Source organism: Asparagus officinalis, chromosome 3 (genome assembly GCF_001876935.1).
Source record: "Asparagus officinalis chromosome 3, Aspof.V1, whole genome shotgun sequence".
Lineage (NCBI taxonomy): Eukaryota > Viridiplantae > Streptophyta > Magnoliopsida > Asparagales > Asparagaceae > Asparagus > Asparagus officinalis.
Genome location: NC_033796.1, coordinates 26675678 through 26700431, shown reverse-complemented (window position 1 = coordinate 26700431; position 24754 = coordinate 26675678). Strand labels below are relative to the sequence as shown.

The following is a 24754-nucleotide window of genomic DNA, read 5'->3' as shown; positions in this document are numbered from 1 at the left end:
TGTAATACTTTATGCAATAAACTGATACTACAGAGTTGTTTCATATATTTTATTAATCTTATTTAAATTGTTGAGCTATAGATAGTTCATAGGGTATTAGGATAGATTATAATTTAAATTAAATATTTAAAATAGTACTGGGTAATTTTGACTATTGAAAACTTTTCCCTAACTCGCGCTTTTAAAGAGAGTATGATTTTATTTGCCTTAATTTTTTAATTTTGAGAATGACTTTTGTTTCTTTAATTTGTTTGGTGGATTTTGTAAATATCCCATCCACATTATGTACATTTGTAGGTCTACGTTGTTCCTAGGTTAGACCTTTAGGGTAGACTTTATTTGTCTCATTAATTTATTTGGTTTTTGTATATACGTCCTTCATTTTGCAGGCATCTACAAATTTAACATTTAATAATTTTATTTAGTTTTACATTTCAATTTAAATTTTATCATTATCTTCATACTATGCATATCTAATAAGAATTCATCAATTTATCAACTTACTCTTAATTAATGGAATAATATTTGAATTCCAATTGTACTTTTATCTACCAAAAGATTTTCCTGAACTCGTGTTTTTAAATGGAGTATGATTAACCCATTTACCATTTAATAGATTTATGTCATAATCCAACTTATGTGATATGTCCAGTAATTATACATATTTATATTTATGTAAAGCATTGAAATGAACATATCATGCATAATCTAAAGAAACCTCCTAAAAAATGGGAAAAAAATTAATTCTTAACATTACTAAGACTAGCATTCTAGTGCACGCGATGCGTGCATGATATGATGCACGCTTGTGCATAAAATATTGTTAGCGTATTAGTAATCAGCATGAAAAGTTAGGATAATTATGAAATAGTACTTGTTTGTTATTTTATTTATGGAAGTTCCTTAGGTATTAAATAGTAGAGTAGTTATGAATTAGATTATTTCTTCCCCCAAACTAATCCCTTCATTAAGCTTGTGTGTATGATTTTTGGGATATGGTTGAGATTTTTGTCTAAAGGGTGACTAATATAGTGGTGGAACATAAAAAATGAGCTTTTCTTAAACAATAGTAAGAATAGGAATAGATAATCATGCTTACCTAAAATTAAATTGAATTTCCTTTTGGAAATTTTAAAGCTAAATGGTACTTAAAAACCATAAAGTTTTCTTACTGTGACAATTGAATACCACAAGATGTAAAAAGTGACGGAATATAGAAAGACAAATTTTCTTTTTTTGAAGCTCATTTGATTTTGAGAAGAAAATCATGGCAGGAGCATGAATTGTAAGCCTTCATTATCGTTGTCGTTACTTTTTTCTTTTTCTTTTTTGCGGAAATGTTAAACAAATTAAGTGTATTTGAGATTAACTGGTATCAGATTGGTGGTGGGGGTGGGGTGGGGGGGGGTTAACGGTTGAGAATTTTAACTAAGGGAGGGGTGTTTTGGTCAGAACAGCCAAAAAGTCAAGATGTTTAACTATTTTTCAACTGCAGACAACTCAGAATATCTTTCCTGACACTTTTTACAACTTATAATATTTAAGTTCCACTATGGGAAAACATTATGGCATTTAAGTGTCATTTAGCCAAATTTTAAAGCAGGGACAAAAGACATACCTAAAAGGATAAATTTTCAAAACCAACGCTTTTGGAAACTTTATTTAGGAATCGGCCTATTTGAGATTTATTTAGCAGCTTCGTCCTAGGTTCAACCAGCTGGCTGAAACTGGGTCGAAAATGCTAGTTACGAAAATTTCACGAGATTTAGAATCTATTGAAGTTTAATGCTCAATTAATCAGCGATAAGCAAAAAAGCTTGGCGCATGTGCTTAATTCATGGGATTCTAAATCTCATGAAGTTTTCATAACTTATTTGGCTTTCAGTCAGCAAGCTAAAACTGGGTCGAAAATACTATATGAATCTCAAATGGAATGATTGTTAAAAGTAAATCTAAAAAGAGATTGGTTTTAAAAATTTGTCCAACCTAAAAAAAACACGAAGAAAGACACGCGCACACACTACAAAAAAAAACTCCCCCTTCCAATGACAGATTTTCAAATTCGACCCATTTAGAAACTTAATTGTAAAAAACGATCAATTTCCTATTTAATTGTCAAAATCGACTCAGTTTCAGATAATTGGCTGAAACTGAGTCGATTTTGGTGAAATAATTTACAAAACTTCACGGGACTTCAAATCTCATGGAGTTTAAGCGCATTGTTATTTACGAAAGTAAGGTGATTAAGAGGAGGAAAACATCACGAAACTTGAAGTCCTGTGATGTTTTGTAATGTATAAAATTTCACGGGACTTCAAATCCCTTGAAGTTTACTGGCACAAAACTTCATGAGATTTCAACTCCCGTGAAGTTTTGGGCGTTCCTAATCAAGCCCATTATCAGAGCTTAAACTTTATAGGACTTGAAGTCCCGTGAAGTTTCGTAATGTTTTTCCCCATAATCGACCCGGTTTCAGCCAACTGGGTGAAACTGTGTCAATTTTGACAATTAAATTGGAAACACGTCATTTTTGACAATTAAGTTTCTAAATCGGTCGAATTTGAAAATTTGTCCCCATTCTAAACTTCCTTCCCTACGCTCTTCTCGCTTCCCTCGTCAAAAAAGAAATGACGAAATGGACCGGCCTCCCTCATCCTCCAATCACCGTCATCAGCCGCTCTTCTCACTCCGTTTCTTTCCCTTATTTTTCCACCTGCCCCTCTAAAACACTCTCCTCTCTTCACAAAAAAAAAAACCCTAGTTTTCTCCTATTCCCGCGACTCTCTCCGCCACGGCCGCCGACTTCAAGCCCGAGCAAGCTAGGGTTCTTCACTTCGCTAGTCCCTAACATTTGGACTCTTTCTTATTTTCGTTACTTTGAACTTCTTTTTTATTTTTTTCGGTTGCAGTTTAAGATCGCGCTGTGCCAGTTGATGGTGACTGAAGAGATAGAAAGAAACATAACTCACGCTCGAGAGGTGATCGAGGAGGCTGCCAGAAAAGGGGCCGAGCTCGTGGTGTTGTCTGTAAGTGATCGGAAAAGCTCATTGCTTTTGGTCTGTGAATTTTGGAGAGCTTATAGTAATTTCCCTAATTGCAGCTGATTGCCTGAGGTAAAAATTTGGAAGCGTTTAGTGATTTGCCTAAAAAACTTTCTCAGTAGTCAGTCCATACATATACATAAGTAAGTAGGTTCTATTCTGAAGCGGTTCGATTTGGAAAATCCATTTATGAAGTAAAGGAATATAATGGTATGATATATGGGCATTATGTAAATGTTGTGAGAAGGAGGACCGGGAATAGGTTTTGCAGAATGTATGTTGTACAGAACTTGAAGTTCAAAGCGATGTATGGTTGAAAGCTAAATTCTTCTTATATTAACTCAACATATAGGCAGACATATTGTATGAATATAGTCATGAGGTTCTCTCATTTCATGTTTCCTTGAGTGCTTAATGAAATATATGAATGCTTGGAGGAAAGGAATGCATAGGTCCACATCGGCACCTATACAGTTGAATCCTTCAAGTCTGTTATGGAATCCATTTTCATACCCTGATTTATTGGCTATAAGGCATTTACTTAGGCCTCCAAGTTCACATTTACCACAAGGAAAGACCCTACATAATTATCTTGTAGTTTCGAATTAGTCTGATATGTGTAGTATAATGATCATTACACTATTCTTATTTGGGTAGTATGTGACATCTAAAACTATTCATTAAGTAGTAGGATTACAATAATTTTTGATCGTCTAGCCTATCACCAATTGAAAGATCAGTTGATATGTAACATCTCAAGATGGTGTTTTTCCCTTAAATTTTATCCAATAGAGTTTGTCATAGTGAATACACCAGTATCTGATATTTTATCACTCTTCTTAATATCAAAGTTTTCATATTTATTTATGTTCATTTTTTGTTTCTAGGATGTTATAAATCCTATTGTGATGGCAATCATTTTTCATTAAAATTGCAATTTTATCATTCATGTTAGGAAATATGGAATAGTCCATATTCAAATGATACCTTTCCCATACATGCGGAGGACATTAAGGCTCGTGGTGATGCAGCTCCATCATGTTCTATTCTTTCAGAAGCTGCTAGCACTCTGACCATTTACTGTAGGCGTCAAAAAATACTGAAAGATATCCAAATGTAGCTCAAAAGGAGATCATCCAAAGAACAAAAGAACACAAAAGACAGTATAGACTGTCTCGTCGTGTGAGACAGTGTTTACTGTCTCGCAGGCGAGACAGTGTTTACTGTCTCGCCCGCGAGACAGCTTTTTAAAAGGTCAGAAACCATTTTGTACCCGCCGACACGTGGCCACCAACTGTTCAATAACGTGGGAAACGTCGTGGGCGAGAATCACGTTGATAACTGCCAAAATAACGGAGTTGTAAAACGTGGGAAGGCAGTTACAAGAAAACTGCTGGGCGGTTGAGGATTTCCGAGACAGCATTTACTGTTTCGGAACCCGAGACAGTGTTTACTGTCTCGGAACCCGAGACAGTCTTTGCTGTCTCGACCGCCGAGACAGCAAACACTATCTCGGAAGTGGTTATTCGTCCAGGGGTTATAAATACCCCCTGTGATCATTTGTTTAGGGGGCTGATGATTCTTAAGCACTTTGGAGCAGACAGAGCAGAGTTCCTGAGCCTCTGACAATTCCTTGAGATTCGAGCTTTGACTTGATTTCAAGAAGAACGACTATCTTACTTTGATAAGATATCGTTTCAAATTCTCACTTCGATAAACAAAGGAAGAATCACTAGACCCCTCACGATTCAATCAGAATCTGTGATTTGGTGGTCCACGGGCCAAAGCGTTCCCGGCACAGGCAAAGATCCCACGCAAGCAGCTATCCAAACAACGATCCTGCGTTTGTTTCTAAAAAGTTGTAATTTTCATTTTGTTGTGTAAAATAAGTCTTATAAAAAGACTATCTCTTTTGAATTTGTTGTAATCGACCGAAGATATAATGAATTCCACGGGGAATTTTATCCTGAATCCTAAGTAAGGATAAGTCAGCGCCTAACACGCGTTGCCGGGTAGTCTATGCCCGTGAGAAAGACGAAGTCTAAAAGGGTTAACTCTTTTAGCTTAAACGTCACATAGGAGCGGACTTAAACAATCCGCATGCTAGCCCGTTTGAATTTGTTGTAATCGACCGAAGATATAATGAATTCCACAACGAGAGCAACTTTCGACGAAAACATTTACTATTATTGGTGGCTCAATACCAGAGCGGTCTGTAGAACATTTATACAATAGTTGTATTTTTGGCAAGGATGGAACTCTCAAAGGCAAACACAGAAAGGTACAAGTTAAAAGTAAATTTGATGTTGGTCACACGCTAATTTAATTCTCTAAGCTGCTAGATCATGTGTGCATTGCAAATCTGTAGAAATCAATTATTGTTATTATTATTATTATCATTTACAAAGGAGTGGAGTTTTAGACCTTAAATGATCTCTAATATAAATTATTTGTTTGATGATTTTTTATCTTTTATTTTTTTGCTGGTGTAAAGTCTACAGATTTAGTTTGGATATCCAATAAAATTATTTTCTTATGGCAGATGGCGGGTGTTATGGCCTGCATAGTCCTTTGTGCATTGAAGCTCCTTTTTTTGCCAATCATAGAGAAAGGAAAATATTCAATATTTTAAGTGAGTATAGCTGTTAATGGTAGTGGTAAAAGCAAACCTACTTATAGTTTGCTGTTTAATCTTTTTGCAAGATTTATATATTGCTCTTCAATTCTGTAGCTCGTGGACTGATGAATGACTTGTATGTTGATGATTTGGGACAAAAAGGATGGTACGGTGTGGAAGATGTCAATGTGATCAAGTCAGGACCTAGGAGTTAGCAGCTACAATTGTATTGGTTTAACCCATGTTTATTTGCCCGTTCTACACTGACTCGACACATGTTGTTGCAATTTCAAAACTATTGCAACCCTGTATTTCATTTACTAAAATTTTATGCATGTAATCATAATTTGGGGATAGATAATTCCTTGGCTACCATCACAAGCAGACCAGCTTTCTTGATGACGAAGACTGATGAGAATCCATATCCGAGTCCACCTCATGTTGCAATTAATTATTAAATAATACCAACACGACAATAACAATATCAACCACGATGGTTATTGCTGCTTCTTTTTTTAGTAATGTGTATGATATATATTGGCAATGCGGGTAATTGTAATTCATTCATTTATTCACATGTTGCATTTGCTTTATTAATGCACACCTAATCACTACTTATAATAAACTTCTACTTTCAATTTTCATTAGTATGAATTTATATTACTTCTCTTTGTTCTATTATAAATGTATGGCATTGTGATTGTTGATTGTTGAGTCTAAAGTACCTGGTTAAACAATGTATTAATCAAATGCTTGAGTACACTCTGATCTTATGTTTTTGAACCTTTGCACCTTTGCTCATCATGATTCATCATAATGGAGTTACTCATGCTCAGAGGGCCACAAGTTCTTGTGGTTTTATGGGCATATAAGAGGCTACAAGCTATACTACGTCCCTGAACTATGTTTCACATATAGATATCATGTGTGAATTCTATATTTGATCATTTTTAGAGAGTAGCTCTCTGGAAACTTAGAAGCCTAGGTGATTATAGTAATATTTTGACACACTCTTTTTCCTGTTCCCTACTACTGTTAAGAGTCCTCTTACATCTTGGATTATATTGCCCTGATAATCAGAATCAACAAAGAAAAGGAGAGATGCCAAATCTTATAACAAGTTTATGAATATGCATACCTGTTCATGCCAAGTGTAACAATATTTGACACCATTTCTTTTTAATGTCTCTGAATAAAGTATGCATTATGAATTTGATGAATATAATAACTAATTTAATGCATGCCATGAAATGCAGCTTCATCTTTTTGACATTGATATCCCGGGCAAGATTACGTTCAATGAATCAAAGACTCTTACACATGGGCAGCATCCTATCATTGTTGATACAGGTTTACGTTTATCAGTACCACCTTTCTTGATGTACATGCAACTATTTGACTTTTCAATATCTCAGTATACTCGCTTATGCACGTTATTGACAATATGTTTTTGTAATATTCTATGGAGTTAAGCTTTAAGCTTATGTGCATTTCGTCTGATATGACATTTATTAGAGGTGTACACATTATTAGAAATTTGATTATATTTGATGATACTTTAGCCTATGATTGATATTTGTAGTGTGAGTATATGTGAAAGAAATTCTAATAATTCAATTGTGCAATTAATATGACAATGATTTAACCAGTTAGCATTTTTATTCTTAAAAGTAAACGTGTCTACATTGCTCCATTAGTCATCTTATGGTAACTGGTGCTTTTTCAGTTGTAAATAATAACATACTCTTTTAAGATCAATACTTCAGTAACTGTTTTGAAGAGCTGTACTTGAAACATTCTTTACCTTATAAGTAGTCTATGAAGCGTCAGATCATGTTTGACTTGTAATCTTATTGGTGGTGTACTCATCTAATATGGTAAATATGTTTCTTATGTTCCTCTCTCTTAAATATTTTCTCTTAACGAGTACCTGACTTGATACTTGTTATTTTTCATCAAATTTATAGCGACAAAAAAAAAAAACTAAAGTAGTCATGACTCATGTAAAGGAGAAAGCTTTTCATAAGGTTTTTCTAGAGAGAGTGATGTAATTGTCGAGGTGCCAGCAGAGTTTTTCAAATAGGGAGTTTATGGATAACCTATTCTTGGTTTCATACTCCATCTTGTTTGTCTGTCTTTATTTAATTTCAACTTTCCCAAGCTAACTCGACATCCTAATTACACTAGGAGCTATTTGACTCTAAATGTGTGTGTGTGTGTGTGTGTATGTGAGAGAGAGAGGGAGAGAGGGGGGGGGGGGGAGAGAGATGCTGGATGGTCTGGGTGCTGATTAATTTGTTTCTGATCTATATCCGTGCATTTCTCTTTTATCAACCATATCTCTGTATGATGAATATCTAGATTCAATTCCAGCTAAGGTGGATAGTTTTCACTCAAATTTTTTGCTTAATCTCATTATCAGCCAATCTCTGGTATGCTTTCCCTTTCAATCTTGTTATGAGATAAAGGAGATGGAATTTGCATTTTGATCCTTTGTTTGTCATACATTACAAGCATGTTGAGAAAACAGATTTCTATTAACAATTTTCGCCTATGAGACTGTCAATTTATTGAAATTTGAGATCATAGATTATGCCTACACGTGTATGCCAAACACTCATAGTTCATTACTTTTTACAGCGGAAAGGGCCATGTAACATCTGCCTTTACTTTTATGTCAGGAAATGCCACTGCTTGCCTTTACTTCTCTGTGAGGATATGCCACTGAAAGACACATGCCTTTACTTCTATGTGAGGAAATGCCACTGAAAGACACCTCTTATATAATGCCCTTGGTTTTTTTCTTTTTCCTTTTTTTTTTTGGGTGTGGGTGGTGTTAAGAGTTATGAGAATCCAGAATGAGGTTATTAAAGAAAAAGGCAAAGGTGTTTGTGAGGGCTATGAGTTCAGATGGAGTTTCCCCGAGGTTATTAGGTAATATGGATAATATATTACAGTGGCACAGGCAGGATTCAAACTGTATGGTTGGGGTGGGAATATATACTGCCGACATATTCACGACACATGGGTTTAAAATAAATTAAATAAATAAAGCAAAAAATGCAATAAATAAAGCAAAAAAATACAATAACCATGAAAAGGAAACATAAACTAATGATTAAATAATAATATATGTTAGCCATAATAAAAAAAATAAGAGAATGAGGTTAGAGAATACATCACTATTGGGGAAATTGGGAGTGAGCTTGGTTGAATTTGAATAGATTTTAAATTTACATTAAATGGGGGAAAAAAGCCCCAAAAAAGAATCCCAGCCGATAGGTCTGCGATTTCTAAGAGGTGAATGATCCTATTGCATCGGGTCGGGTTGCCAAACCCATGAGAGTTTGATCCAAATTTGTTTACTCAAAATTAAGGTTTGGGCTTTGTTTTGTGGTACTGAGCTTTCCAGCTCCTTGTGGGAGGGCGGGGGGGGGCATGGCCCTTCCCCACCGCTTGCTATCCTCAGCCCTAGGTTTATGTCTTGAGAGTCTAGTCCAGTGAGGAAAATTGTATTGACTACATCTACTCCCTTCAGAAAGTTAAATCACTTGTCTTCTTGCATCAACTTCTGCATTTGTGTTGATTTAGGCTGAAGCTAGTTTTCAGAGATGGGCAAGGAACTAAAGTCAGTCAACCTTTCAGTTACAATACTTCATGCAATCTACTAATCTAGACATGGGAAATTGTTCACATAATTTGTAAGCTCTTAATGATTTCTATATTGTTAAAGTGCACGGATTAACTCCTTTGAGCTCCATGGATATTTGGAAAGATTTGTTTAGAAGAAGTCAAGAAGTTGTTGAGCCAGTGAGCCACACTTCGTACTTAATGCTATCACACAGATTGGTTTTACATTTTTGTACCATCGACATTCCATTGTTATAAATCATCTTCCTCTTTAAATTTTACCCCTCCCCTTTACACATTTCTAAGTTCATATTTCTGCATTAGGTTTCCTGAACTGTTTTTTCCCTTTTAAGTATGTCTGAGTAATCTGTATTGGGTTATTAGCTTTTTGATCCTAATTCATTGATCTATTCTACAGACTGACTCTTGAAAGTGGGTGCAGATGTTGGACGTATTGGCATAGGTATTTGTCATGACATTTCCTTCCCGGAACTGGCTATGTTGTATGGTGCAAAAGGTCTCTTTCCCGTATCACTTGCAGATAATTTTATCTTGCTTGCCTTTTGTTTTTTAAAGTGCTACCTGAGCTACTGAACCCATCTAAAGCATGACAGATCACTGTATTTGACAGTATATTCTGTCTGCTTTAGTAGAGTTTATTAGTAATTGAGATGATATGATAATAGAGGTATACCCTTGCATGAGACTGCAATGATGTTTATGTTGGCATGGGGGGTGATGTTATATGTAGACATGATTCATGTATCAGAGGCTTTCTCCAACCTGCGACCACCATTATAGTTAAATCTTCACTATGTACTTTTACATTTCCATTGAGATATTGACGCGAATTAAGTGATTGACTTTTTAGTGTACTGTAACTGGGGACTTTTACTAATAATCGCTAACTTATCTGCTTGCGAGTTAAAGAATACTAGTTTTTTCCACGTGAAAGAAATTATTATTGTATAAGAAGAAAAATGAATCTGCGCTAGTTGGTCCTTGTGATATCGGACTTTGGAAAGGAGGGCCATGTATAATTATGTTGCTCGGACAGTAGATACAGATGATGCTCTAGAAAAGTTAAATGAGATGCATATTAACCAGTCCTTTTTTCGTTGCTGGATGGTAGGATTTATTAGAAGTAAAGAGCCATATGTAAAAGAGGGCTTTTTTCTTTTTGTAATTTGTACATGTTTGAGTGATATGAAGATGAAATCATAGATCAGTTTGCATACTGCCAGGAGTTTGCATTTATAATAGCAGTGGATTCAATTGTTTGCTGGAGGTCTAAAGAATAGTTCCCAACTCAACCATTAGACTTGACTTTATATCATTCTCCTTTGTTTCATCTTTTAGTCACTATATTCTATGTTAGTTTACGATAACTCATGTTTACTAAGGTTTTGTTTTCTTGAATATAAGTATTGATCTGAATCTTAATAATGTTGATATCAGGTGCTCATTTAATCTGCTGCCCTGGCCCCTGGTACATTTGGCATGACAACTGGTCCTTTGCATTAGGAGTTATTTCAAAGAGCAAGGTACTGTTGAATTTAGAACTATCAATTTTTCTTAGTGTACTACTTATGGATAATATAACAATCGTCCCATATGTTCGGAACCTTCTTTATGGTTATATTATATCATATTTTGACAGGGTTTGTGAAAGCTTTTTACTTAAAATATACCGCAGCAGGCCAAATCATTTTAAATATATGTTTCAATCTAATGCCTATCAGTTTATGAAAGTCAGTGACTTCAAAATTATGAATTCTATTTAGTTGATTGCCTTCAAGAGTTTCTGTTGCTGCTTTTCTGCGTAGTTGATTGCCTTTAAGAGTTTCTTTTGCTGCTTTTCTGGGTATAATGATTGCATATATCAGTAACAAGATTCTGCATAATATGTTGGCTAGTAAAAAAAAATTGTGCACAAAATGACTGCCTACGGTAAGTGAAATATTGTTGAGATGTGATATGAAGGCAGGATCACATATAGGATTCATCTAGTTACTTGGATGAAGTGTGTTATGAGAAGTTACGAATTGGATAAGCATTAATTACTAAATGAACTTTTCTCGTGCAAATCTCAGTTTCCAGACTCCATAGTCCTTGTTCCGCTTGTCATTCATACAGGTTGTTTCTGCTATGCATGTGTGCATATCATTGACATATACATGGATGTATAGGCGTATGCATGTATGCTGAATCAGGTTAGCATGCCTACTTTATAACCCTCTGTCTGTGATCCCTTTTGAAAATGGATTTCCTTTTAGTATCCATATGTGACATGCTAATATATTGATGAAATGTTAGGATCCATACTCAATGTCGATGTTAGTTGGTTTGGTTATCGGATAATTAGACCCTACTTTCCACTGTTCTTTGTTGGTGAGATTGAGGAGATGGGAGAAATATTAGAATTGGTTCACGCTTTGAGGAAGATCATTGTTTTGATGGAGAAGCGTGAGCGCCTTGCTGGTGATGTGAAGCCCCCAAGATTCAGTTCCACGTCGGATATTGATTAAGTGATTGAATGGTTTATAATGTAAGTCCAATGAGTTAAGCGCAACATTGACTAGTCACTCAGTGGGTTCTACGGCTTACATCACGCCAATGGGTTCGCGGGTGCAAAGCGTGATAGGTGAAAAAAGAGTTGATAGTGGATGTGAGGAGTGCACTGGTGGTGTAGTGGAGAGAAGAGGTGAGGAGGGATTGTGAGTTTTGTTTATCTTATTTATCTTGTCTGTCTTTCTTTTGTTAGTGGTAGAAATCGGATGGGAAAGTTTCATAATTTCATTCATTCCTTTAAGTTGATAAAAGCACTGATCTTTCTGCTTTCTTCTGTCTCATCCTTAATAGTCTCTCTGATGCACGAGAACAAAGAATGAGCTCTCAGGTTCCACAAGCAAGTTTGTAACTGTCAGTCTCCATTTGTGCCCTATTTTGTTTTATTGCAAACATTCTGACTACTTTCAGCGAGGTTTGAATATTTTCGAAGCAGAAAAAGCAGTAAATGTCTTAGCTATCTAAATTTTGAAGAAAAATGTCCAGCTATTCTTACTAAATTTTCCATTTCCTTATGGTAGGGCTGGTGATAACGAGGTAGATGGTACTTTGATCTATATCTCTGGGAGTGCACTTTGCAGAACTCTTTGATTTACTATAAACCACCTTGTCAAATTAGATTTACCTCATCGTATTTGGGAATATCTGCATTTGGCTTTGTCTATTTTTCTTTTACCTTCTTTGAAAAAATTTGAAAATTATTCTAGTCTACAATCATTCAGTTGACATTTATTTTCTTTTATCTTTCAGTTATTTGTGGCAACTTGTTCCCCTGCTCAGGATACAAGTGCTAGTTACATTACTTGGGGTCATTCGACACTTGTCGCACCTGTACATATAATGAAAGTAGTGTATTTTTTTTATGAACTCTTGTCTATGAAAATTGGAAGTAGTTTGTCTGTCTGGTACGTGAGCAGTTTGAACTTGGATACCTGACAAATGTTTTTCTTATTCCCTCACCTGTGCTTGTTAGTTTGGCGAAGTGATAGTAACCACCGAGCATGAGGAGGCAATCGTTATTGGAGAGATTGACTATTCTTTAATTGAGCTTCAGAGGTAAGATTTTCATTATAAACAAAATCAACTAATTCACATTTATAACCACTGTCTAGGCACAAGAATGTTAATCCTTTCGGTGCTTGGCCACATAAGCTCAAACCAGATAGAATTGCTACTTTCTCTAGCCCTAATTGGATTTCTAACTTCGATTACGAGCGTTCTGTTTTCTGTTGTTGAAACATTGTTTAAAGTATAAACTTCTTAACACTGGTTTGCATACCTTTGAGCATGTTGCCGACAGTTGTTGAGTGGTATGAGGAGAGGGTTGATGTTTGTTGCGTTCTTAGAAAGAAGGGAGTCCTTGTCATAAAGCCTTTTGAATGTATTTTACCGCAAGTCTGTCTAACCTATGGTGATGGTGTTGGAATATTTATTTTTCGCCTGTTAATATAGGGTAAGATAGTAGATTGATACACAGTCATGAAAATTTGGTCGTTCTTGTGTACTGTGTAGTACTTCTTAAGTTATAGCTGATATTGTTGGAAGCAGGTTAGAGACAATGCTGGTTGTAGAATTGTGGTAAAATAATATATCACAACAGATGTCCCAACTCTAATTAGCTGCTACTTAATCAAAATTGACAGGCAGATGGGCCAATATTTTGTGTAAGCATTGATTTGCTTACAAATATCTCATGCATATTCTACAACAATAAAGCCTTTCTTCCAAAATTTTGGTGTTGACATGTATCGTATATATTCATATTCTTTCATCCAGTTATGTCTAGTGTTATCTCCTTTGTTACGTTAGCCACTGTCGTATCCTTCTTAACTACTCCCAACTAGGTTCTCCTAGGCTTGTATCCAGTCCCCCTTGATCCAATAAAAGTTTTGAAAAATTCTTAGGCATATTTATCATCCCATGTAAGTCTCATTTCCTCGACCCAATCCAATCCTTCTAGCATAATTCAACTAGTTTCATTTCTACTGGGCATGGTTTGCGTATCTCTCTCTGTTACACTAATAACTTAAAAATCTGTAATTACTGATGGATTTCCCTCTTATGCAGCAGATCCAACCTGCCCCTTGAGAAGCGGCGGCGTGGGGATTTGTATCAGCCGGTTGACGTCCAGAGAATGGGCTCTCAGTGAAAGTGCTTCACCGTCAAATATTTTCAAGTAACTTTTGTCAAAATATCTGTTAATGGTTTAGTAATTATGAAGGTCAGAACATGTAATGGGACTTCTAAGAAGCAAGTGGGCCCGCATGTTGTAGTTAGCTCTCTTAAATACTTTTTGGTCCTTGATTGAAGAAGCTTAATGGTTTGTCTGAACTGAAAGGTATGTAGCATATAAAAGGGGGAAGTATCTCCATTATTATCATTGTGATGCCATTTCACGATAATTTTTTTTCACATGCAATGGTGGTGTGCACGATGACTCTGTTGCGTTCCAAATATTTTGAATTCTATGCTATAAAAAAAAAATTGCTTAATGACAAGTTTTACTCTCTTTTTAGTGCATGCATGAGTCGAATGCCCAGATATTTTGTGATCTGCTGGTAAAGAGAATGTTCATGGTTCAGGCGGCCTATTAACGCTGAGAACTGCGTGGATCAGCTTTAAACTGAGAGAGGAGATTAAATAATTAAGGAACCATTTATTAGTTGTTTCTTAGCTGCCAACGCGATGGAGAGAGAGAGAGAGAGAGGAGATTTTTGATGTTTCTCTTGGATAATTACCTCAACAATTGGTCCATTCAACATCATTTGTGAAGGTGCGAGTCTTCATCGATCTTTTACTTTGTTCCCTTTAATTAAGTATAAACTATTCAACAGCTTTATCATGGTCTGGTTATCCATCTAGCTCTTGATATTGGTCAAATATTTGGACTGCCTCATGATTATTTCCAATATTTGATTAAGCGTTAACTATATCCACTATTCCTATCATGATCACTCAAAAAAGAACTCCTAAATGATAGGATGGGTACCCTTATAAATTTATTAGAGTAATCATTTGTGAGATTAGAGAGGGGGAAGAGTATTCAACCGCTAATGGGTAGGTTGAAGTAGTCTTAGTCCATGCATTAATATTTTTTTTTCAATGGTTAGATGTGCACAAGACATATACCCTAATTAATGTCTATCTAATCATTGGATGTAGATCTTCCACTCCGCCAAACACAAGCCAAAATATTACGCGTAGAGCTCAAATAATATACTTCCATGAGGGAACCTTTTCATGTGGAGGCCTATATTCTTTTTGCCCCTAGCTATATCAACAATAATAAAAAAACCCTAGTACTGCTAGATAGGATATATTTTTTATTATTATTGGAATTAGATACATGAACATATATTGGTACATTATGTATCAAGATTTTCTTAGTATGAGTTGTGATACAAGGTTTAGTTTAACCGAAACATGTGGACATAAGCAGCAGCAAAATTTTATCTCGTGCTTTGTGATTTTTGTTATAAATATGCGTCCAGAGGAACCTCATTAGAGATTAATTTAACTTCACAAAAAGAAATGCTAATTATTAGGGGAGTTTGTTAATATAATTAAACAATCACTAGCGCGCGACGTATCACTTTTGTGCCAAAATTTTCGGCGACGATTCTAAAGCTTTTGCCTTCATGATTTAGTTTCTAGGGGACCATCGTCCTGGTGAACTCCAAATGATTATACATGATTTCAACAAGAGAAATTTCTTTTGAACATGTTGATGGTCCGTCTTAAATTTTGTTTCTTTCTTCTGTTTTCCTTTTATCAGAAGTGTTATCAATATTTGGATTCTTTTATAGTTTTCAATAGTTTTTTTGGAGTACATAGTTTCTTATAGTTGAAATTTTCTTTCATGAAAGAATGCCCATCTGTTTCAAAATTTTGTTGCACTTCGAAAAAGGGTGTCCTGAAAATGAACAAACTGATAAAGAGATCCACTAGCCATTTTTCTTTGATAAACAAACATATTATTTGGCTAATGCATATCCTAGAGATAAAGTATACGCAACGAGTATAGATTCTATCATAACATTTACATAACATAAAGGTGATTCATACCATTCATGGGATTAATTTTGGAAAACGCTTTTTGGCTCACGCTTTAACGCGCGAGCCAACTCGCGCAGAGACAAAGGGGTGAGACCCACTGTGCCAGAGGGGCCCACCCCCTGTTTCTGTGCGAGTTGGCTCGCGCGTTAAAGCGCGAGCCAAATAGCAGTGTTGATTAATTTTAGACTTTTATCTCTTCTATCCAACGTGCAAATCATTTTATTCCTATAGAGATGATTCTGATGAGATTCTTATTGTGACTAGACAAAAAAACAAATAAAAAAGTAAAAAAAAAATGTCCTCCTGGTGGACAGAGACACTATTGTCAGGACTTTGCTTTACTTTGCCCGTCATCAAAATTATGGGTTTTTATTGATCCTGTTCAATTTCCAATCTCTCTTTTTCTTTTTTCTTTTTTCCTTCTCCTTTTGTTGCTTTAGATCTTTAAACTCTCTCAAGAACTTCGTGAAGAGAGAGAGAGACATGAACAAAAGCAGTCATGTCCTTCTCTCACTTTGGCACTTTCTCGGGATCGCTGATTCTCTTTTTGTGTCTCCATTGTTCCTTTCTTTTGTCTTATCTTTACTCTCTTTTCTCTTGTTTGGAATGTATAAATGTGTTTATATCGGATTTTGAGATATAACTAAGCCACATTTGTAAAACATAATAGGCAGGGGAACTAATGGAGACGCTACCTAAATTAATTGGGAATAGATTTTGCCTCGTTTCCAACTAATGTCTGTTGATGTCACAAAGTTGAGCTGTCATTAAGGAGAGTTAACTCGATTTCTGGGTCCTTAATCGTCTTGGATGATTAATCTTCGGTTGAGGATCTTGATCTGTACTTCACTATACAAGTAACAGATGGTAGAAGCACCAGAGGTTGTTTCCTCCAGCATGTCATCCGACGTTCAAGTCGGTGACTACATCCAGTTAATATAAAGAGAAAAACAGAGTATTGTCTTGTTGACTTTTTTTATTTAAAAATGCATACCTTGATTTGGTAGAAATCACCATTATTTATAGAGGGTTTATTGGGGAATGCTGCTAATTTTGGCCGAATGTGTGCAGTTCCAATTCAAACTCTACTTTACACGTGTCTGCAATTGATTGGCCGAGTCGCCTTTATATAGTGATGGGACTGTTGGGGTAATGACGAGTCCGAGGGGCTTTGGAGGCTCTGGCTCGAAAGATCATCATGACTCTAATGCCGCATTAATTATTGATGGCGACTGGGCGGCGAAGTGTGGGCACTGACTGTACATTTACTAAATGCAGCGTAACTTTTGATGATGCTTGTCAGGCCGTTCCACTAATCGAGACACGTTGCATTGGGTCCGAGTGGAGAATGCCCTTTGTCTTGAAGTTGGACATCCAGTAGAATCCTGGTCAGAAGCGCTTTTCATCTCGGATTAGGATCGCGAGATGGGTCGGCCGACTTATCACCCATGTTATGCTTGCAGATGCTTTAGTAGTCGGCCAATTACTTACTATGCGGCCACTCTTATTAGGCTCGGTAATTTTCAGGGTACGACAATATCGAAGTATAATTAATCTACAATCTATAATGTAAGTGTTCTGTATATATTAGTCATGTACGTGGAACAAAGTTTAAATCGGTATATTTTGCAAATCTACAATGAGTTGTTGTGTAAATATTAGTCATGTTGTGCCTCGAAAATACTAACGAGTAACGGAGAAACATGCATTGCAAAGGGTATTTCAGCTTGGTGAAGCAGAAGAGAGCATCGTTTTTATCATCCCAAATAAGAATGCGTCGCATCATTCCTGATGATCAAACTAATTCGATTCTGAATTTGCTCTTTTTTTTCCCCATATGTTATCCCCGTGTTCGCGTCCAAAATCTTTGAAAAACACGAGCATTTATTTCGCGGAGGAGTCTGAGCTCGCTTTCAACAGGCCGGGTTCTTTACATTCTTGAGGAAATGGACTACGCCACCAAAAAAAAAAGAAAAAAAGTTCAGTAGCTTTCAGCACAACTTGCGCATTGACGCACACACACTCAAATACTCGCACAAATGCAATGTTGCCAATTCGCTATCATAGCCACTCATATAATCCACCACCAACGAGTTCAATGATTCGTCCAGAGCACATCTTCATCAAAGTCTCCCCCCAATAACACCATCACCATCAATTATTGAACTCAAAATTTTCAATACGCACCCGCTGAAGGTCATCGATTTCTCATTTCCCCTAACACTGTTCGCCCGAATTTTCCACACCAGACAAAACTTCGGTTAAAAAGAAAGTCCAAATAGCATGTGATCTCGGATTATCTCACCAAATTCAAGATTCTCAAAATAAATCGCAAGTGTCTAAGTCATTCTTAGTTAAAAATTACTTAAATCACCAAAAGCCAATCATAATACACCCAAAAACCCTACTTAAGCCCCTATTAACTAATAGAATAATCACTTTGAATCATTCTTTTCTTCCGACAGGAGCAGACAAAAGCGTGTGCTTTCTCTCATAATTACCCTTTTAGCCCCTTAATTACAGCCCAAACAGATTTTATTCTCCATTAAAGTTAACCGAACAAAATACGCTCCCCCAACCTTAACTTTTCAAATTTTTACAAAACCAACCTCCCGAGATGCGTCGTTTCGTAAACCGGCAGGCGATCTTCTCGGATACCTCACGACGCCGGATAATATTACTCTTTCCAGCTGAACAATGCGAGGCTCGAATCCGCTCGCCACGTTCGTCCTCGTCCTCAAAATCACGCGCACCGCCCATCCTCTTCGACTCCCCGCCGCCCGTTCCCGCCGTCAACCGCACGCGAACCTTACAGACCTCTTATCGGCGTGATCGCGACGTCGACGGCGTCTTCACGAGACAAGATCGCGAGTACGACGACGCCGTCGAGGCAAGCCGATTCCTCGCCGGCGGGCGGCGATCTTCTGCTTCCGAGCCGCTTCCCGCAGTCGAGGAGGTGAAGATAGAGTTGAGGAAGCTCGCCAGCCTCGCCGCCGGCGAGGTCGGCGATCTGCGATTTCTTCAGATCGCGGAATTTGCTACGGATTGAGTGAGATTCTTCTTCTTCTTCTCCGGCTGCAGCGGGATGGAGATCGGCGGCGGGGTGGGGGCACGGATCCGGTTCGGATCGGTTTGAGCCGGTTAGGGTTTGCAGTTGCGGATTCGGGTTCCGATGAGGAGAATCCGCCATAGCTCGAGCTATCGGATGAGCTCGAAGTTGTTGACCGGAAGTGATGAGGTCTGGTCACCGCCGGCGCGTGCTTCTTAGCTTGCTCCGGCGCTCCGCGGGGTGTCCTGAGTCGGGTCACCGGTGGGGACCATTTGAGGTCTGTGTTGCTCTGTTTTTTCTTGGTTGCTGGTGGATCTGGTGCTCTGCAGTTAGTTTCATCGTCGATTGATCGGTAAATGGAGTCGAGCAAGGTAGACGAAAACGAAGGGTAATCGTACCCGCGGCTAACCGGCGGTTTCTGGACTCTCTGCCACTTTTCCATTCGATACTTAAGATCTGAGGATTTTTTTTTTTAGGGGCTTTTTTGTAGCGTTCTGTTTTTGTAAACGCAGAGAAGAGGAGAGAAGTGAGGAGAAACAGAGCGCAGCAATGAGACAGAGAGGAATCGCTCTCTGCTTTTGAGAGTTCACGCGCGGATCGGGTCGGGTCGGATTCTGGTGGTCCGATTGGCTTTTTATAAAGTGGCTGGTGGGACCCAATCTGGATCCGATTTCTTTTGGTAAGTTCACGCCCCTTGGCTTAATTAAGTAAGTGCAGCTAGCGTGGTTAAATTAATCGTTTTGTTTTTATAGATGGCAGTTTGGTAATAAAGAGGATCTCGGTGAGGATTAACATAAATGAGCGCACGCTTGTCGCGGGGAAGAGACGAGCTTGCTTCCCTAAATGACCCTACTAACTAAATTTATGCGCTTGGTGTAAAATTTAAAGCCATTATTTTTAAGGGGGACAGCTAAGGGGATATATTTCTATTTTTGGCATCTTTTATACCTCCGTAGCCGTAGGGTAGTAGGAGAGTTAAGGGTATCTATAGTTTAAGCAAGGGATAATAACAGTTATGTGAGTAATAATCAAAAGGCGTGCCTAAATTATACATGTAGTATTTTGGAGTGAAGAGAAACAGTTAATAACCCAATTCTCAAATTTCAATACCGTCGCTAATAAAAGAATGTTTGCTGGGAGGAATTTATACCTCTTGCCTTCTTTCTCGCAAAGAAAAGGATACAAATTTGTATCTCGCAAAGAATTAATGTTTGGTTAGGAATTATACTTTTCAAATGGTGGTACTATACTGGTACACCGAAGCATATATAATCTATGAGAACGACAAAGGAATCGATAGGTATTTAGCTCCTAGGTAATTAGGCTTTTTCATTAGTCATCCAAAAGAAAAGGCTGATGGATTAGTTGCTAATTTTATATGAGGAACTTTTGCCGCTCGATGATTAGTTTAAGGACACACACGTGGGCAAAAAGGTGCTTAGAGATGGACTAATCATTTTCCCTCATGCTCCTACATGTAGGCCTTTGAGTGCGCCTTGAGATTTTTGCCTTTCCTTCTTCTCTCAGAGTGAGAGCGAGAAGCTTCTTAATCCTGAGGAGCACACTGTGCAGTGCTTAATTAATTAAGGGCATAATAAAGACTAGATCGAGCATGTGATGGCAACGTTTGAGGCTAAAGTAAAAGGAGAAAGAAGGCCTAAAAAGAGAAAAGAAGAAAGTTACCTTATTACCAACGTTCACATTCTCATATATAGCACCGCCACCATTCCTTCAAAAATATTTTCTACAAGTCACTTAAGAGTTCACATTAGCTTTGGTTGAAAAGAAACTGAAGCATACGTACATTTTTTTTCTTTAAACCCAGTCCGGGAATATTTGAAATATTAATTTGTTTAGTGTTTACTAGTAATTAAGTTGACGTCTATTCGGTATAATATAACCTTGAAATCAATATGCACAAACTTTTCCCTATGTTCTAGCTTTTAAGGTGTCATACGAACTCTTACCTATTCTCCTGTCCTTTGAATGTGTTAAAGTTCTCGTCACAAACTTTTTCTTGTTCCAAGGATCTTAAGTTATTATAGATCATACGTCTACTCTCGTATATGTGCCATCTTCTATTATACTTGAGAGTATGTTTTGTTAAGAGAACTTTTTCTCAAGTGCCGGCCACTGGCGAATTTCTATAACTATTTATAGTTTTCAAAATATATTACATTAGATGCGTTTCAGATGCAATTTAAATTTCGATTGCTCTGATATCATGTGACCGTACTGATTATTTTGAAATATCCACTTTAAAGAGACATCGAGGTGGTCTAGACATGGATTATTTTGAAATCCACTTTAAAGAATCACTATTTTTAAACATGCTCTAAAGGACTGAACGGTGAGATTTTAACCTGTTTTCATATTAATTTTAGAGTTGTATTACTAGCAAAGGAATTTTACAACAGGACCAAGTCCAACTATAAAATATACAAAATTAGCAAATAAATTAGAGAAAAAGCTAAAGGTATTGGGATCGATGCAAAAAGGATTTTTGGAAATACGGACCACATACCCACAACCGCGTTGGTTCTATATTTAATCAACCTTCAGAATAAGGTTATCAAAAAATCATTAGGCGGTGTTCTATATATATATAGTTCTTTTTATGTACGGGACAAAGGGGTTTGGTCCCGTATTCCCTAATGAAATATATCATACAGAGGGTCTAGATATATAGGTGTAACTAGGTGTGTAGCGTATGGAATTATTATTTCACAGTCTAAAATCAATCGAATAATTAAATGTTGATACCCGCGCGCATTCTGTCTTCTAACAGTGATAATTTTATTTTATTTTAATTTGAAAGAGGAGTTCCGACTTTGGTTGATCACATGATACGGTTGGAGGAGAGTAACTTTAGTTTTTCGAGTTTTCTGAGTAAAGTTTTATGTTCACTTTGCAATTAGTCACAGGACATGTAAGGTTCCCTTTACCCATTTGTATTAGCTTTGACAGCACGAGAAGCAGGGCAGGGGGGTCTATAGCGCATTGCTTCATGAATGTCACATATAATGATATAATTAGATATTAGAATCCTCTTTTTTTTTTTAGGGAAGAAAAGACGGTGGGATATTAGCTTATTGTTCATGTTTTCTTTAAATTCCTTTATCTACTAAGAACATGAGGAGATTAAAATTCAAACTCTTATATGCTATATTTACTTGATATATAATGTTACTTTATAATTGAACAAATTAATTATACTTACATTAACTATGTACATTGTTGGAGAAAATTTACAAAATGAATTAAAATCAAAGCTCCGACCTATATTGCATGCCATCGGGCTACGACTGCATCAACGACAGTAGTGTTGGGGTTAAGTTGTGTCCATCGTGATCTCGTCTTCACATTTGAGATACAGCTTCCCATTTTGGGCCCCCCTTTCTCTCGCCCTCTTTCTCCTTTCTCTTTTTTTTCTTTATTCAGCTACCGATGTGTGTGAGTGAAGGGGACAGGAGCTGCATAGGGAGAGTCGTAACAGCAATCCCTATACATTAAAGAGGAACACTGTAGCAGGCAGGGGGCAGCAGCTTCTTCTTTACTGCTGCATACCTTTATTATCCGCTCTAGCTAATCTCCTTCAACCCCGTTCCCATCGTCTCAAAAAGCAAAGCGAAGCGAAGCAAAGAGCTAGGAGACTCAGAAACGTGATGCGTAGAGATTTTTTTTTTTTCTTTTTTTCCCCCATTCGATTTTTGAGTGCGAAACCCAACAGTAGGCGTCCTAGGATCCGATTCAGTTTTGCGTCTCCCAGCTCCTGACATTGTCTGCCACGCGTGTCCTCTAACCTCACGTGCGCCTCATGCATCGCTCTCGCTTTAACTTAATTCGATCTGGGAACTTTTTGAGTTATAATCTTCTGGGCCCCACGTACGCCTGTGGAGGGTTGCGGCCTTGGGTGGGGTTAAAAGCAGGTGATTTTAGTAATGCACGGGGGGCGGGTGAATTCATAGGAGCAGGGGGGATCCCGTGAGGTGAGCTGGAGTCGTTTTTGTTTTCCTGCTGCTTTTGTTAATTTGCTCTATTCGCGTCTCTGCTCTCGTGTGATCCCTGCGGTACTTAGCGTCGTCTTTTGCTTTTGTATCAGGCAGCGTGATGGCTGTGTGCTGCTGCTGTGACGGGGCAGCTGTCTGGTCTCCGGCAGCAAACAGCAAAACATGCTGACGTAAGCGGACATACTTGGAACAGTACGTTGTAAGTTGGCGTGTTCTCTCCTCCGAGAGACAAGGACACGCCACTTGGACTCTACTGTTTGGACGATGCACAAGTTTTAAGGTAGATCACTTGTAGGATATAATACATAGAGCACGGATAAGTTAGGCTTCGTTTGGGTACCATGTTGTTTTCTTTATTATATTTTTATAAAAAAACAACATTAAAACGTTTTTCAAAACGTCATGTTAAGTATTTTTGGTCAACACTAGTTTGACCCATTACAACATTAGTATTAAACATATTATTAATATATTATATATTAATTATAATAAAATATATTATAAATAAAATATTATAATATTTAGTTTATATTATTATAGTATTAGAAGTATTAAATATAATACAATATAAAATCGTATAATGTATTATAATGTTATATTGTGCTTAATGAGTTATATTATATTATAATTATTACATATTATTTTCAAATAATTATATATTTAATTATTTTGATATATCAATTTATTATTGTTATATATTATATTAATATTTTTATATAAAAGGGGGTAAGGTTATTTTGGGGATTTTAGCTTAGTTGGCATGTAATAATTGTTAAAAAGGGGCTGCAGCTTTATTTATTATATTTTTATATTATTTAATAAATATTACTAATATATTAGATTAATTATAATATAGTATAATATAGTATAATAAAAAGGTATTGCTATAGGGACCCAAATAGGCGACCCAAGGCATAGGACATGTGATGTGTCACCATCGGGTTGTATGATGCACTGTTCATAAACAGTACATCATGCAACCGGATGGTGACACCTCACATGTCTCATGCTTTGGGTCCCTTATTTGGGTCCCTGAGGCATTAATGATAATAAAAATGTTGATACTAACTCTATATTAATTATATTTAATATATTATGTTAGATATTATATTAACACCTCAAACTCAAAACCAAAACACCAAACTTGAAATAACTTTTAGGTATTTTGAAATAAGTGTTGTATTTTTGATTTGAGGATGATTTGCCTCAAAAACACTATGATTTCGAAACGCATGGTGTTTTATTTTTGACAAAAACACCATGAAAATTAACAAGTAGAACATCATGGTATCCAAACGGAGCTAGCCTTAGTGTTCTTTTGTTGTCATCATGAAAATAAATTTGACAATGAGAATTAGAAAATTCCAATATAAATCTTTAATAACCATCTAGTTCGTTTTACAATATTGTTAGTGTATAAAATTATAATCCTCACCTACCATCACAATATATTTAAAATTTTGTTTTAATGACTATATAGATACTAAGATCGTACTATAATAATTCACATTCCGGACTATATTTCTAAAGGAGTATCGGTGAATCGAATTTCTGGAAAGCGGTCTCAATGCATGATTGGTACTTAAAAAAGTTTATGATTATCCCGAACGAGTTTTCATAATTTTAAAAAGTACAAAATCATATCAATGGCAATCCTATTAAATACATATTCGTTAATATCTATTAGCCTATCGTTGAGCCAAAATATTACTTATTTTATTCTGTAACTTGTTATTTATCAACTTTATTATAGAATAAGTTTTTTCCATAGTTGTTGTGGCCA

At 36.6% G+C, this 24754-nt stretch overlaps 2 protein-coding genes across 6 annotated transcripts; one reads left to right on the top strand and one right to left on the bottom strand.

Annotated features, from left to right (window-relative positions):
• LOC109833521 (omega-amidase, chloroplastic-like) lies at positions 2745-14275 on the top strand. 5 transcript variants are annotated; one of them, XM_020401228.1, is made up of 8 exons: positions 2745-2818; positions 2910-3026; positions 6915-7008; positions 9731-9805; positions 10747-10832; positions 12607-12702; positions 12830-12912; positions 13924-14275. In XM_020401228.1, exons 2-8 carry the CDS (start codon positions 2934-2936, stop codon positions 14003-14005), a joined length of 609 nt encoding a protein of 202 aa, XP_020256817.1. In that variant the 5' UTR covers positions 2745-2818; positions 2910-2933; the 3' UTR covers positions 14006-14275. The 5 variants fall into 5 exon arrangements, with proteins under 5 accessions (XP_020256817.1, XP_020256816.1, XP_020256818.1 ...); XM_020401227.1 differs by having other exon boundaries at positions 2745-2824; XM_020401229.1 differs by having other exon boundaries at positions 2751-3026; positions 13927-14275.
• Positions 18675-19556, bottom strand: LOC109832168 (protein BIG GRAIN 1-like). The gene is given in 2 exon segments (XM_020399604.1): positions 18675-19028; positions 19031-19556. Coding segments are annotated over 2 exon segments (669 nt in total). The 5' UTR covers positions 19404-19556; the 3' UTR covers positions 18675-18732.